The 13,619-nt window shown below is 52.7% G+C and overlaps 1 protein-coding gene across 5 annotated transcripts in view; it reads left to right on the top strand.

The window, feature by feature from the left end:
- Positions 1 to 13,617, top strand: part of LIMK2 (LIM domain kinase 2) — a 61,332-nt gene extending 47,715 nt beyond the window's left edge. For 2 of the 5 annotated variants that reach the window (XM_057492344.1, XM_057492343.1), the window contains 10 exons: positions 3,258 to 3,444; positions 3,710 to 3,850; positions 4,250 to 4,336; positions 5,022 to 5,153; positions 5,381 to 5,437; positions 7,408 to 7,473; positions 8,413 to 8,587; positions 9,226 to 9,281; positions 10,238 to 10,395; positions 11,827 to 13,617. In XM_057492344.1, coding sequence (XP_057348327.1) covers positions 3,258 to 3,444; positions 3,710 to 3,850; positions 4,250 to 4,336; positions 5,022 to 5,153; positions 5,381 to 5,437; positions 7,408 to 7,473; positions 8,413 to 8,587; positions 9,226 to 9,281; positions 10,238 to 10,395; positions 11,827 to 11,971 — 1,204 coding nt within the window. In that variant the 3' untranslated portion in view covers positions 11,972 to 13,617. The remainder of the gene's footprint in view (positions 1 to 3,257; positions 3,445 to 3,709; positions 3,851 to 4,249; positions 4,337 to 5,021; positions 5,154 to 5,380; positions 5,438 to 7,407; positions 7,474 to 8,412; positions 8,588 to 9,225; positions 9,282 to 10,237; positions 10,396 to 11,826) is intronic. The other 3 variants (XM_057492347.1, XM_057492346.1, XM_057492345.1) reach the window with 2 other exon arrangements.
- The last annotated feature ends 2 nt before the right edge of the window (positions 13,618 to 13,619 follow it).

The raw sequence follows: 13,619 nt of genomic DNA, 5'->3' as shown, positions 1-13,619 counted from the left end.
TTTTGAAGTCTATTTTGTCTGATATTAGTACTGCAACCCCTGCTTTCTTCTCACTGTTGTTTGCTTGAAATATGTTTTTCCATCCCTTGACTTTTAGTCTGTACATGTCTTTGGGTTTGAGGTGAGTTTCTTGTAAGCAGCATATAGATGGGTCTTGCTTTTTTATCCATTCTGTTACTGTGTCTTTTGATTGGTGCATTCAACCCATTAACATTTAGGGTGACTACTGAAAGATATGTACTTATTGCCATTGCAGGCTTTAAATTCGTGGTTACCAAAGGTTCAAGGTTAGCCTCTTTAGTATCTTACTGCCTAACTTAGCTCGCTTATTGAGCTGTTATATACACTGTCTGGAGATTCTTTTCTTCTCTCCCTTCTTGTTCCTCCTCCTCGATTCTTCATATGTTGGGTGTTTTGTGCTGTGCTCCTTCTAGGAGTGCTCCCATCTAGAGCAGTCCATGTAAGATGTTCTGTAGAGGTGGTTTGTGGAAAGCAAATTCCCTCAGCTTTTGTTTGTCTGGGAATTGTTTAATCCCACCGTCATATTTGAATGATAGTCGTGCTGGATACAGTATCCTTGGTTCAAGGCCCTTCTGTTTCATTGTATTAAATATATCATGCCATTCTCTTCTGGCCTGTAGGGTTTCTGTTGAGAAATCTGACGTTAGCCTGATGGGTTTCCCTTTATAGGTGACCTTTTTCTCTCTAGCTGCCTTTAACACTCTTTCCTTGTCCTTGATCTTTGCCATTTTAATTATTATGTGTCTTGGTGTTGCCCTTCTTGGATCCTTTCTGTTGGGGGTTCTGTGTATTTCCGTGGTCTGTTTGATTACTTCCTCCCCCAGTGTGGGGAAGTTTTCAGCAATTATTTCTTCTAAGATACTTTCCATCTCTTTTCCTCTCTCTTCTTCTTCTGGGACCCCTATAATACGGATATTGTTCCTTTTAGATTGGTCACACAGTTCTCTTAATATTGTTTCATTCCTGGAGATCCTTTTGTCTCTCTCTATGTCAGCTTCTATGCGTTCCTGTTCTCTGATTTCAATTCCATCAATGGCCTCTTGCATACTATCCATTCTGCTTATAAACCCTTCCAGAGTTTGTTTCATTTCTGCGATCTCCTTTCTGGCATCTGTGATCTCTTTCCGGACTTCATCCCATTTTTCTTGCGTATTTCTCTGCATCTCTGTCAGCATGTTTATGATTCTTATTTTGAATTCTTTGTCAGGAAGACTGGTTAGGTCTGTCTCCTTCTCTGGTGTTGTCTCTGTGATCTCTGTCTGCCTGTAGCTTTGCCTTTTCATGGTGATAGGAATAGTCTGCAGAACTGGGACGACTGGAAGGACTTCCTTTCTTGTTGGTTTGTGGCCCTCCTCTCCTGGGAGAACAGCGACCTCTAGTGGCTTGTGCTGCGCAGCTGCGCGCAGACAGGGTTTGTGCTTCCTGCCCGGCTGCTATGGAGTTAATCTCCGCTGTTGCTGTGGGCGTGGCCTGGCTCTGGCAGCTACTCCAAAATGGTGGAGTCGCGTTGGAGCAGGAGCTGCTGGGAGGCTATTTATCTCCGTAAGGGGCCTCCCTGCTCCCTGCAGCCCAGGGGTTAGGGTGCCCAGAGATCCCGGATTCCCTACCTCTGGATTAAGTGACCCGCCCTGCCCCTTTAAGACTTCCAAAAAGCACCCGCCAAAACAAAACAACGACCACAAAAAAAAACAAGAAAAAAAATTTTTTTAATTAAAAAAAAAAGGTGGTCGTTCGTTTTTCTTTATTCTCTGGTGCCAGCCTCAGGCCTCTGCTCACCGGTCTTTCTGCCCTGTTTCCCTAGTATTGGGGTCCCTGTCCCTTTAAGACTTCCAAAAAGCGCTCGCCAAAACAAAGCAGCAAAAAAGCAAAAAAAAAAAAAAAAAAAAAAAATGGTCGCGCGCTTTTCTTATGTCCTCTGTCGCCCAGCCTCCAGTGCCTGCTCACTGTTCTTGCTGCCCTGTTTTCCCAGTATCGAGGGCCCTGCACTCTGGCCCGGATGGCTGGGCTGGGTGTTCGGCAGCCCTGGGCTCCGTCTCCCTCCCGCTCTGCCTGCTCTTCTCCCGCCGGGAGCTGGGGGGAGGGGCGCTCGGCTCCCGCGGGGCCGGGGCTTGTATCTTACCCCCTTCGCGAGGCGCTGGGTTCTCTCAGGTGCGGATGTGGTCTGGATATTGTCCTGTGTCCTCTGGTCTTTATTCTAGGAAGGGTTGTCTTTGTTATATTTTCATAGATATATGTTGTTTTGGGAGGAGATTTCCGCTGCTCTACTCACGCCGCCATCTTCCGCCCCTCCCGCATATGTCTTTTTGAATCTGAGAAGTTGTATTCTTTGGGTAAATTCCAAGGAATGGGATTCCTGGGTCAAATGGTATTTCTATTTTTAGTTTTTTGAGGAACCTCCGTATTGCTTTCCACAATGGTTGAACTAGCTTACGTTCCCACCAGCAGTGTAGGAGGGTTCCCCTTTCTCCGCATCCTTGCCAGCATTTGTTGTTCTTAGTCTTTTCGATGCTGGCCATCCTTACTGGTGTGAGGTGATATCTCATTGTGGTTTTAATTTGCATTTCCCTGATAATTAGTGATGTGAAGCATCTTTTCATGTGTCTGTTGGCCATCTGAATTTCTTCTTTGGAGATCTGAATTTCTTCTTTGGAGAACTGTCTCTTCATATCCTCTGCCCATTTGTTAATTGGGTTATTTGCTTTTTGGATGTTGAGGCGCGTAAGTTCTTTATATATTTTGGTTGTTAACCCCTTGTCAAGCATTTACTATTCCTGGTGCTTTTTAAAATATAATTATACTGGCTTCATTGCTATAAATCTCATATGTGCTTGTTATTTTAAAATGTGGACAGATGTGTCTGTTTTGGATGGCAGTTGCCTGTCACTCTAACTCAGTGCCTGAATCAAGCAGATAACAGAAGGTGGTGGGTTACCGTTTACAGTGCTGTCATACATTGAGCACTGTCAGCTTGTAGAGTCCAGTCAGTCATTCCAGGTGAGAGGAACTCAGGGGTCCCACTTTGAATGTGTTATTTACTGTGTCTACAAATAAACTACTGATGGCTGTATCCCCAAGTTGGCACATCAGGCTGGTGTAAGAGTCCCTCTCCCCCATCATAGCTCCTGAACTATAGACACTGGAATGGATGGGGCGGCCCTGAGCTTCCTGCCTCTGGGGTTTCCTGTCGGGTCTCTAAGGACTGCCCCATCCCTACTGCCATCTTCCCTCTTCCTTAGACGGAGTAACAGCATCTCCAAGTCTCCTGGCCCTAGCTCCCCAAAGGAGCCCCTGCTGCTCAGCCGGGACATCAGCCGCTCGGAATCCCTGCGCTGTTCCAGCAGCTACTCGCAGCAGATCTTCCGGCCGTGTGACCTGATCCATGGGGAGGTCCTGGGGAAGGGCTTCTTCGGGCAGGCCATCAAGGTGAGCGCAGTATCAGTGGCTCGGCTCTATTCCCCACCTTCTCTCACCTTCTTCTGGGGAGTTCTTATCACATAGTCTCACCCTAAACCCCACGGGACACCAGGCCCCCCTCCTGCCTACAGGTGATGGTGAGGGCTGCACCCCTGTCCTCCCAGGCCATCTAAGGGCACTGTTGCTGTTAGAGTGAGTTTGGTGGACCTGGAGACCTGGGTTGGGATGACCTGTGCCCTTGGGCTTCCTGCCTCCAGCCAGTGGGTGTTTTTAGGTGCCCATAGGCCTCAGTGCCGGGCATGCTGCAGAGAACACACAGGCGAGTGGCTCCTGCCTCCCTGATGAACAGTCTTGGGGACTAACCTACCTCTCTTTCTCTCCTCCTCCTCTGCTGAGAGCTGGGAGGGGGGTTCAGGTAAGTGTGTGTCTCAGCTCTGGGGGCTGGAGAGCTCACCACCCAGCTCCATGGTGCATGTCTGTGACCTTCCTACCCCCAGACTTCTATTTGCCCAAGGGACTCACTCATTGTCAGATGACCAGAGCTCCTGCTTGGCTTGGCAGTGAACCCTCCTGCCTCCTTCCACGCTTCCCTTTGCTGGATTCTTGCCTCCCCTCGGTGCATGCCCAGCGCTCCAGGGAAGAGGCTATGCTCCTGTCGGAGTCCCCTGTTGCCCCATGCAGTGTCTTCTACACATGAGCTCTGTCAGTCTGCTCCAGCTCAGTGTCCTGAGGGGATGGGATGGCCACTTGCATAGAATTTCACAAAGAGAACTGCCTGTATTCTGTGCACGGTTAACAGTTGCTGTCCTTATAGGTGACACACAAAGCCACAGGCAAAGTGATGGTCATGAAGGAGTTGATTCGCTGTGACGAGGAAACACAGAAGACTTTTCTGACTGAGGTAAGAAGGTGGGGTGGTTAGGTGTTCGGTGTCACTGTTGGAAGAGGAAGATGTTACTAAATAATGGTTTTAAGAGGAAATGGTTTGGAATCATGTTGTTGAAGCCCATGCAGGAAAGATCACTAGCCGAGTGTCCCTTCCCCCTCCGAGTCACAGCATGCTTCCTCGTTCAGTGAGCGCTTCCTAAAGACAGATCTGGGTACAAGGGATACAGTGACAAAGGAGATGTGGTTCAGAGGAGCTCACAGAACATGAGGGTGATGCACAGGAAAACCGTCCAGTTTAGCACAACTAGATGAGATCATCTTCCCCTGAACCGCTGCTGTGGGGGCCTGGAGGGGGCCTCCCGGAGAGCTCACACCCTTGAGCACATGGTTTTCACTGCCTCTGCCAAGTGGCCCCGTCACTTCAGCTCGGTACACCTGTGTCCACTGCTGCCCTCCAGGCCTTTGTTTCACTCTTGAGCCCCACCCCCCACCCCAGAACCCCAACTAGAAGTCAGGATCCCTAGGGTGAGTGAGACCTGTGAGGCTATCCCCATCCATGTGGAGGTGTTCTTCCCCATCACGTGGGAGAGGAGGAAGGGGCTGCAGGCAACTCCAGGCAGCCTGAATCCCGGAGGGAAGGGGTAAGGGAGACAGAGTGGGAAGTAACCACCCACCCTCCTTGACTTCTCCGCCCTCAGGTGAAGGTGATGCGCAGCCTGGACCATCCCAACGTGCTCAAGTTCATCGGTGTGCTGTACAAGGACAAGAGGCTGAACCTGCTAACGGAGTACATTGAGGGGGGCACGCTGAAGGACTTCCTGCGCGGTGTGGTGAGCACCCTGCTCCCATAGTCCCCAAGTGGGTTCTCAGTGTGACACTCATGTCACCCCAGCACTGGAACCACAGTGGCCAGGGAGGCCAGCTGCTTTGCCTGCAAAGGGCCATGCTGGGCGGGACTGGCACCGGCAGGGAGGGTGAACCGTTTTGCCCCCCGGTGCCTGGACCATGTGTGCGGCAGGGCCCAACAGTCTCTGATGGGCATTCTCCCGTCCTACAGGACCCATTACCCTGGCAGCAGAAAGTCAGGTTTGCCAAAGGCATCGCATCTGGAATGGTGAGTCCTGCCAACAACCCTGCCAGCAGTGAGGGCGGGTGGGAGTCGGAAGAGCTGCAGGGATTGCAGGCAGACCCCGTCCTGGTCGGCTCTGTGGACTGGGTCACTCAGCAGCAATTTTTGAGCTGTTCTCTGTGCCAATGAAATTGCCCCCAGCTGTCTGTTTTCAGTTCCAAATATTTAAGGACAGACAGGGCATGGGCAGGGCAAATTGGCAAAGCAAACTAGCACGGGGTGGCCTGGCCTTGCTGTCACAGGTGCTGGGGGCCCTCCGAGCAGGCAGTGATTCCTGCCCAGGAGAGGAGGAGGGCAAAATGTGTTCTGGTTGAGCCGTGAAGATGGGTCAGAATCAGGTGAAAGTTTCTCTTGGCAGAGAGGCCCCAGGTTGAGGTGATGAAAGCTGCAGAGACCTGGGAGGGGAGGGGAGGAAAGTGTCCACTTTACCTGGGAAAGTGATACCAAGTCATAGTAATAGCAGGACAGTTGCGGAGTGTTTTCTGTATGCCCGGCAGTGAGCCGAGGGGCTAACACATGCGTGTTTGTCCTGATGAGAGGCAGGCTAGAAAGGGACAAGGCAAGGAGCTTGGGCTAGTCAGTCTGACCCCAGGCCTGAGAGTTTAACACTACTTTTCATGTGGGGTCCATGAAGACAACATTAGTCTGGAGTACATTAAGGTCCCTGTGTTTCAGGCTGAAGAAGCTGGACTTTGCTAGGAAGCCAAAAACAGATGTAAAAGATTTTTAAGCAGCAAAGTTTTGTGAGCAGAGTGCTCCTGTTTTGAAGATGAGTTTGTTCTGGTCAGTAGGTTGGGGTGGAGTTGGGAGAGCGCAGGGCAAGGGTAGAGGGCTAATGAAACATTAAAGGCTTCTGAATTGGTGTGGCCGTGGGGACAGGAGCCCGGGAGGCAAGGAGTCAGATTGGAAGGACTGGTTGGCAGTGACGGAACAGAGATGGGGGGTGGGGGGGGAGTTGGGTGACTCGGGATGCCTAGAAGAATGGCGGTGTCATTTATCATAAGTTGGGGGTTGCAGTGATGGTGGGGAACCAAGTCTAGGAAGAGCCAGGGTAGGTGCCTGCTGAGGCTGATGTGTGGTTAGTGGGGATCAGCAGGCAGAGAGAAGATGGCTTTGAGAAAGGCTGACGTCGAGGAGGCTGGAGGGAAAAACCAGGCGCCCCAGGGCAGAGAGCATGGGGGCTGCAGGCTACCTTTAAGGTGGGACTGGGAAGGCAGGTGCTGAGCCCCACAATTCAGAAAGGGCTCCCTGGGGGGGGTGAGCAGCTCCAGGGCGCTGAGGAGATGGAGGCGGTATTGCAGAGGGCTAGTGGCAGGGGAGTGGCTCCTTCCGCTTGACAAGATTGACAAGGGCCAAAGATGGAGGCCCAGAGACTGACTTGGCGACATTTGGTTAGGAAGAGGGAGAAGCTCCAGTGTAGGCAGGGAGCAGGAGGGTGCCGGAGTCTCAGGAGGGGAATGTCAGGAATACAGGGCTTTCTGGCCCAGGAGGAGGTCACTTCTTCCCCTGTCACAGGCGGAAGAGACCCAGGATAGCTGAAGCCAGAGACTGGGCGGATGGGGCCGGCAACAGAGCATCTGAGGCACTCACTTCACCCGACCTGGATCTAAGGAAAACGAGCAGAGGGCATGGGGGCACGCAAGGGCCAGGGCCCAGCAGAGTGGGGCACTTGAGAACAGCGAGGGCTTAGGGCAGCCGCTGGGCTGGGGTCAGTGAACGAGGGGTGGGCAGGAGATGGCAGCAGGAAGAGAGAGGGAGCCCAGGTGGCCTTTGACTTATTGTTGGTGGTGGCACAAGGGAGTGACGGCAGGAGGGCCCAGGCCCTGGAGTCCCGGTTAGCTTCTGAAGCTGGGCGGGAAGGCCTGGGAGAAGAGTGGGCTGTGTGGTCCCCAGTTTGAGAGTCAGCATCCGGTTGATTTGCTGGCCATTGGCTTCAGCTGGTCCTTCTGTTCCAGGCCTATTTACACTCCATGTGCATCATCCACCGGGACCTGAACTCCCACAACTGCCTCATAAAGCTGGTATGTCCCACCGCTCTGGGCCCCCCGGGGCCAGGCATCTTGGCCTCCTTGTCACACAGGAGACTGACTGTTCCCTCGTGCTGTAGACCGGAAGTACCACCTAGGGCTCCCACCTTGCCCTTCCTGCTGCCTCTGCTGCTCCCCTCTGTCTTCTGGGGGCTCCAAACATGCAGACACAATTCCACCTCCTCCCAGGAGCAGCCTCTGAGATCCTTTAGTGAGAAGGGACTTCAGAAGTTCTGTAACTGTGTATAGAGCAGGAGAAGTCCTGGCGTTCCCCTGCGATGGTCCTGTGAAGCAGCTCCCTGTGGACCCCATCTGACGGCCTTGGCACCTGAAGTCTCAGTCTGAGACCATCAAGCTCATGAATTCACAGTGACGGTTGTGGGGCCAGCGTTCCTCCCACTGGCCCTTCCGCTGTACTCGTTGCAGTGTTGCTCCTCCTACTGACTTGCAGCCTGGCTTCCTGGGTGTCCACTCCCTGGCCCTGGCTCTGGCTCCATCCCCTAGACCCACACCAGACAATCTTAATCCCTTTTCCACATGACTGCCCAGTAGCGATTTGAAGAGCTTATCTCCCCCAAGTCCCTCCACTGACTGCCTCCATCTTGTCTGTTTCTGTCTTACTCTGGTGGTAGCCATGGCCTTAAAACTTTCTGAGAACAAGACAAGATGGGGAAAAAACAAAACAGAAGAAATCCCCTGTCCTGCCTCTGAGTTCTTCTCCTGAGCCAGGCTCCAGGAGCAATGCTGTGAACACCCGCCGTCTGGGGAATCTGCCGTGTGCAGATGCCAGACATCAGAAAACAAATGCCCAGCTGTGTCTGCCAGGAGGGCTTTAGCTGTGACCCTCCTTTGCTATAGTACTTTTCTCCCCTTCTCAGTGGCTTCTCTTAGAAATGTCCCCACCAAGTCCTGGCCTGGCCCTTGTCTTCCCAGGACAGGACCGTGGTGGTGGCTGACTTTGGACTATCACGGCTCATAGTTGAGGAAAGGAAAAGGCCCCCAGTGGAGAAAGCCACCACCAAGAAACGTACCTTGCGCAAGAATGACCGCAAGAAGCGCTATACAGTGGTGGGAAACCCCTACTGGATGGCCCCTGAGATGCTGAACGGTGAGTCCAGAGGGGAGTCGGGGGCACATCTTAGCAGCAGAGCCCTGGGAGCTGCAGGGCAGGCCCACGGAGTGTAAGGCCAAGGTGCCCACAGCTGAGGGTGGGTGATTCTTATCCCTTGCCAGACTGGGCCTCAAAACCCCTTGCTGTCAGAGCTCAGCCCTTACAGCGGGTAGTGTCCCATCCTGGACCTAGGATGAGACCGGACTGTGGCTTCCATGCCCCAGGGGTAGCCAAGAGCTCAGGGACTGCCCTCCCTTCTCTCTCTGTGCTGAGAACTGAAGTGTGCTGCCCCCTCGTGGATGATGCTCAAACCGGCCAGAAATGCCTACTGGGATTCTTGAAATGCACAGGAGCGTGAGGACTCAGATACGGCCTGATACAACCCTTGTTGGAGTGTGAGGCCCAGAGAGGTTCAGTGGTTTGCCCAGGAGCATACAGCTGGTCCACATGAACCCCGGTCCACTTCTCTCGCACTGACCCACGCAGTTCCCTCCCGGGCAGTGTTTTATAAGATCTGTCCTGGGTGGCCTTTGGAATCTAGTCTTGGTTCTTGGCTCTGGCCTGGCTTGGCCCTGGACTCAGTACAGAACAGATAGGAACCACACCTAACAGCCTGTTCCCCTGCATTCCCCAAGGGAAGAGCTACGATGAGACAGTGGATGTCTTCTCCTTCGGGATCGTTCTCTGTGAGGTAAGCTCTAGCACGGAGGCCAGCCTAAGCGCAGGCCTAGCAGCTCTGCCCTGCCTCAGAACTGGGGCTCCTCCCGAGGAGTGTAGGATGGTACCGCTTATCACACATCTCATTGGTCCCATGGGAAGGACTAGGTGGGATTTGTTTCAGGTGAGGTAACTGAGGCTCTCAAGAGGGCAGTGGCTTGCTGTTACTCACGTGGCTAGTAAGGGGTGGTGAGACTCAGAACTCCACTAGGAAAGGCAGGAGAGTGTTCGTGTGCCTTTCCACCTAGCTTGTGGGCCAGATGCATCTTTTCCTCTCAGTCCCCTTGCCCAGGTGGTGGCCCCATCCTCAGCCTGACAAGCGGAAGTAGCCACTCAGGGGAGTTCCAGCCTAGCGCATTGCTAGGCATTGTGGGGCACAGAGTGAGTCTTGGACAGATTCCTGCCCTTAGGAGCTTAGCTCAGTTTAACACATACGTCCTACAAAGTGGTGAGTGATAGAGGAGAGACAGGGGATGGTTGGAATAATGAAGATTTTTTCAAATTGTTTTCTTTAATAGAGATCAGTTGGGCGTCTACTGTCCACAAAGCATTAGGCTTACACAAAGGGTTTCAGACATGAATCAGACCCAGCACTTCATGTCACAGAACCTGAACTCTGGCAGGGGACACAGACACAAGGGGACACAGCAGGGCAGTACGGGACGTGTGGAAGCTGCCCGTCCAGATCTAGAATGCTGCGTGCTTCTGCTGCAGTGCGGCCCCTTCTGAATCCTCCTTGGTAGCCAGACTCTCAGTCGAGAGATGTGTGTATTAGCAAGACTTGGAGGGGTGGAGTTGGGGGAAGTTCTCTAACCTCGGTTTTTACCTCCCTCTTCTGCCATCCTTCCCGCCCACATACCAGCATCCCTCCCCGCCCTGTGGCCACACCCACCTTAGCGCATTCCTGACCAGCCATCCTCTCACCTCCAGATCATCGGGCAGGTGTACGCAGATCCTGATTGTCTGCCCCGCACACTGGACTTTGGCCTCAATGTGAAGCTTTTCTGGGAGAAGTTTGTCCCCACAGACTGCCCCCCAGCCTTCTTCCCCCTGGCTGCCATCTGCTGCAAACTGGAGCCTGAGAGCAGGTTGGTATCCGCCCCCTCCCCCGTGAGCTCACATGGGCCTGGGATGCTTGCCTGAGGCCTCAGCTCTCCCCAGGGCCTCCCCAGGCACAGGGGTGGCAGAAGCCTTGAGCTCAAGGATGTAACTCTCAGCCAGTGAAGCCGCCTAACAACTGGACATGCCAGGATTGGGAGAGGGAGATGAGGGCAGAGCAGCGAGTGACCTGGGTATAACAGACACACGGCCAAGAGGAAATCTTAACAGAAGAGAATTTACCCAAATCTATGCCATTCTAACAAAATAAGTATCTTCATGTTTCTATATTCCCCTATTCGTGCATACACACTTTTAATATAGTTATAATCCCAAATGAAGAAAAGTTACATTTTGCCTGGCATTTTCCTTGTTACTACCCAGTCTTCCTGTTTATCATTTTTGTTACCTACAAGAAATTCAGTTGAAAAAACATAATGGAGATGTTTAAATTTTTACAATTTCTCTTTATAATAGATATTACTACAGTGAACCATCTATATGCATTTAGCTAATATTCTCCTTTAAAAAAAATCTTTGAAAATTACCTTTATTCTTCTCAGACTCTAGCTATATGACCAAAGCTACCCTAGCTCTTTTCATGTTTGTGCATTAAACAAATCTTGTGCTTTTTCTATCAAAAATCATGTTTCTTTTAAAAAATAAATTTAAACATTAGCCAAATAGATAGCATAGGAACTGTACATCTTCTCTAATCTAACCAGTGTGCCCCTCGGTGCTGTCCTCAGTTCTCCAAGATAAGATAGCCCATTAGAACAAAGGTCCACTTTAAAGTTGGATTTGCTGGTGGGAGGCTCTGTACCCTGTTCCTTCATGGGTCAACCTGAGGAAAGAGGGTTGTTTAGAGTTGTAATTTTAAGTATGATCAGAGTACACCTCGCCGAGAAGGTGACAAGATGTTAAAGCAAAAACGGAGGAGGTGGAGGAGTAAGTAAATCTTAGGATTCCAGGGCAGCTAAGTAATTTCCAGTGTTGCTTTTTCCTTGGGAAGAGCTGCTGAGTGTTTGAAATGCCCCTTCCTGGGCAGATCCATTGATGTGGAAACAGCCTGAGGATTAGAAAGGACCTTTAAAAAGGAATTTAGTCAGTCCAATCCCACCTTTGATGATTGCATTTCCTTTAATAAGACATGGGAGGGGCTGATTTTTTTCCTGGACTTTTTCTTAAAGCTACTCCCCCAGCCAGGCCAGCCTCCTACACAGTGTTACCTCTCATCTTAGCACATCTGCACTAGCAGTGACATCACTCCCATCGCCTCCATAGGCACCACCAGGGGAAAGGGCTTACCGAAGGTCCTCCAGTCAGAAGGTGGTTGCGCTGCAGACCGGGATGCCTTCCACGGCACCCCCATGACCCCTGTCCAGACTCACCTCCGTGCAACTGACCCCTTTTCTTTCTAGACCGACATTCTCAAAACTGGAGGACTCCTTTGAGGCCCTCTCCCTGTACCTGGGGGAGCTGGGCATCCCGCTGCCCGCAGAGCTGGAGGAGCTGGACCACACTGTGAGCACGCAGTACGGCCTGGCCCGGGACTCGCCCCCCTAGCCCCCGTCTGGCCCCCTGCAGCGGGGCGTTCCACAGCCAGCATGGCCCCCTCTGCGCCTCACCCCTGCCGTGGGCAGGGCCATCTGTGTGTCCTGTGGATTGGCGGCTTGTTGAGAAGCAGAACAAGCCTCCCCTACTACCTCCCCAGGAGATGAGCGGGCGAAGCCACAGGAAAATGCGTCTCCACAGGGGCTGAGGCCTAGTTACTGTCTAAACCCAACATTTGCCTGAAAGCTGTGAAGACAGAAGAAAAAAGCCTGGCCCCTGGGGCCGGAGGAATCTGTTACTCATGACCACTTGGGAGCTCCCTGGCAGTGGGATTCTGGAAGCTCTTGCTTATGCTAATCAGCGTGACCTGGACCTGCTGGGCAGGATCCCAGGGTGGACCTGCCCCTGGGCTCTGAAATCTCTGGTCCAGCTGGGTACAGGAGGACTTCAGGTGGGAGTGTGGATGAGAGAAAAACTGGTGGCTAGGTGGCGATCCAAGGATGTGAAATGACAGTGGTATCCCGCCCTCTGCTGGGGCAGGGGTTGAGCGGGGAGGTTTTGAAGAGTCCCTTAGTTGTGGTAGAGCTGTCCAGGAGTCAGGGGAAGGGCTGGTTTCTGCCCACCTCCCAGGCCCAGGGGCCTCATCAGTGTGAGGGGAGCTTACACCTGTGTCCTCAGACTGTACTGCTTGAGGCTGGCCGAGAAATCCCAGGCAGCATCCTTTCTGCCCACAACCAGCAGTCACCACAGGTGCAGGAAGAGGCTGGAGGCTGGAAGGAAAGAGGCCCTGCCCTCTAGAAAGCTCACATCCTGGCTGTTGTCACCCATTCCCTGGTGGGCACCTCAGTCAAAAGCTGGAAACATTTGGCCGAGAGCTAGTTTGGTTCTAGGGGACACCATGGCTTGTTGCAGGCCCAGTATACAGGTGGGGCAGTGGGAATCCCAGCAGTCTTCTGGCCCTGTCCTTGTAGCAGCCACTGCTCAGCCTCCACTGTGCCTCACCGTCCCTCACCGTCCAGCAGCTTGGGCAGGAAGAGGTGATGGCAGAGTCCCAGAGCTGGGGTGCGGGGGGTGACAGCTTCCTGAGCTGGGCTGTCTGGCTTCTACCTCCCTTGTTGGCTGGCCCAGCTCACAGCTCCTGGCTGCAGCCTCCTGAGCCTCAGCCACGGGTGCTCAGAAGCCCCGGAGGCACCTCCAGCTTGGCTCCCGGAGCCCCAGGAACTCAGCATACTGACTTGCTGCCTCCTAAGTGTCTGTGAGCTTCACCATGTTTAACAGATTAGGGATGGGTTTGGGATAATACTGCAATGCACAGTAGTGTGAGGGGTGGGGGGAGGTAGGGAGTACAGAATGATCCGGGGGAGTGGTTGCTGGTAAATACGATCTTGCTATATGTGTTGGGTGATACGTGAATTCCTGTACATAGGCCTAATGAGCTGTGGGAGTGTGTGTCATCTCTGGCCAGTTTACTTGCTCTGTAGACTATATGTGTGTGAGGAGTGTGTGAGCTTGCTGTGGGGTCGAGCCCTGGGCTCCCAGCAGCAGCAAGGTCAGGGTTGTGGGCTGGCTGTGCCTGAGTTCCCCAGCAGGCATGGGAGTGGCAGCCCAAGCCGGGCCACTGAGCAGACCAAATAAATTAAACAGTTAACATTAATGGATG

This window comes from Manis pentadactyla, chromosome 14 (genome assembly GCF_030020395.1).
Source record: "Manis pentadactyla isolate mManPen7 chromosome 14, mManPen7.hap1, whole genome shotgun sequence".
Lineage (NCBI taxonomy): Eukaryota > Metazoa > Chordata > Mammalia > Pholidota > Manidae > Manis > Manis pentadactyla.
Note: the sequence above shows the minus strand (reverse complement) of the source record. Positions and strands in the feature narration are given on the sequence as shown.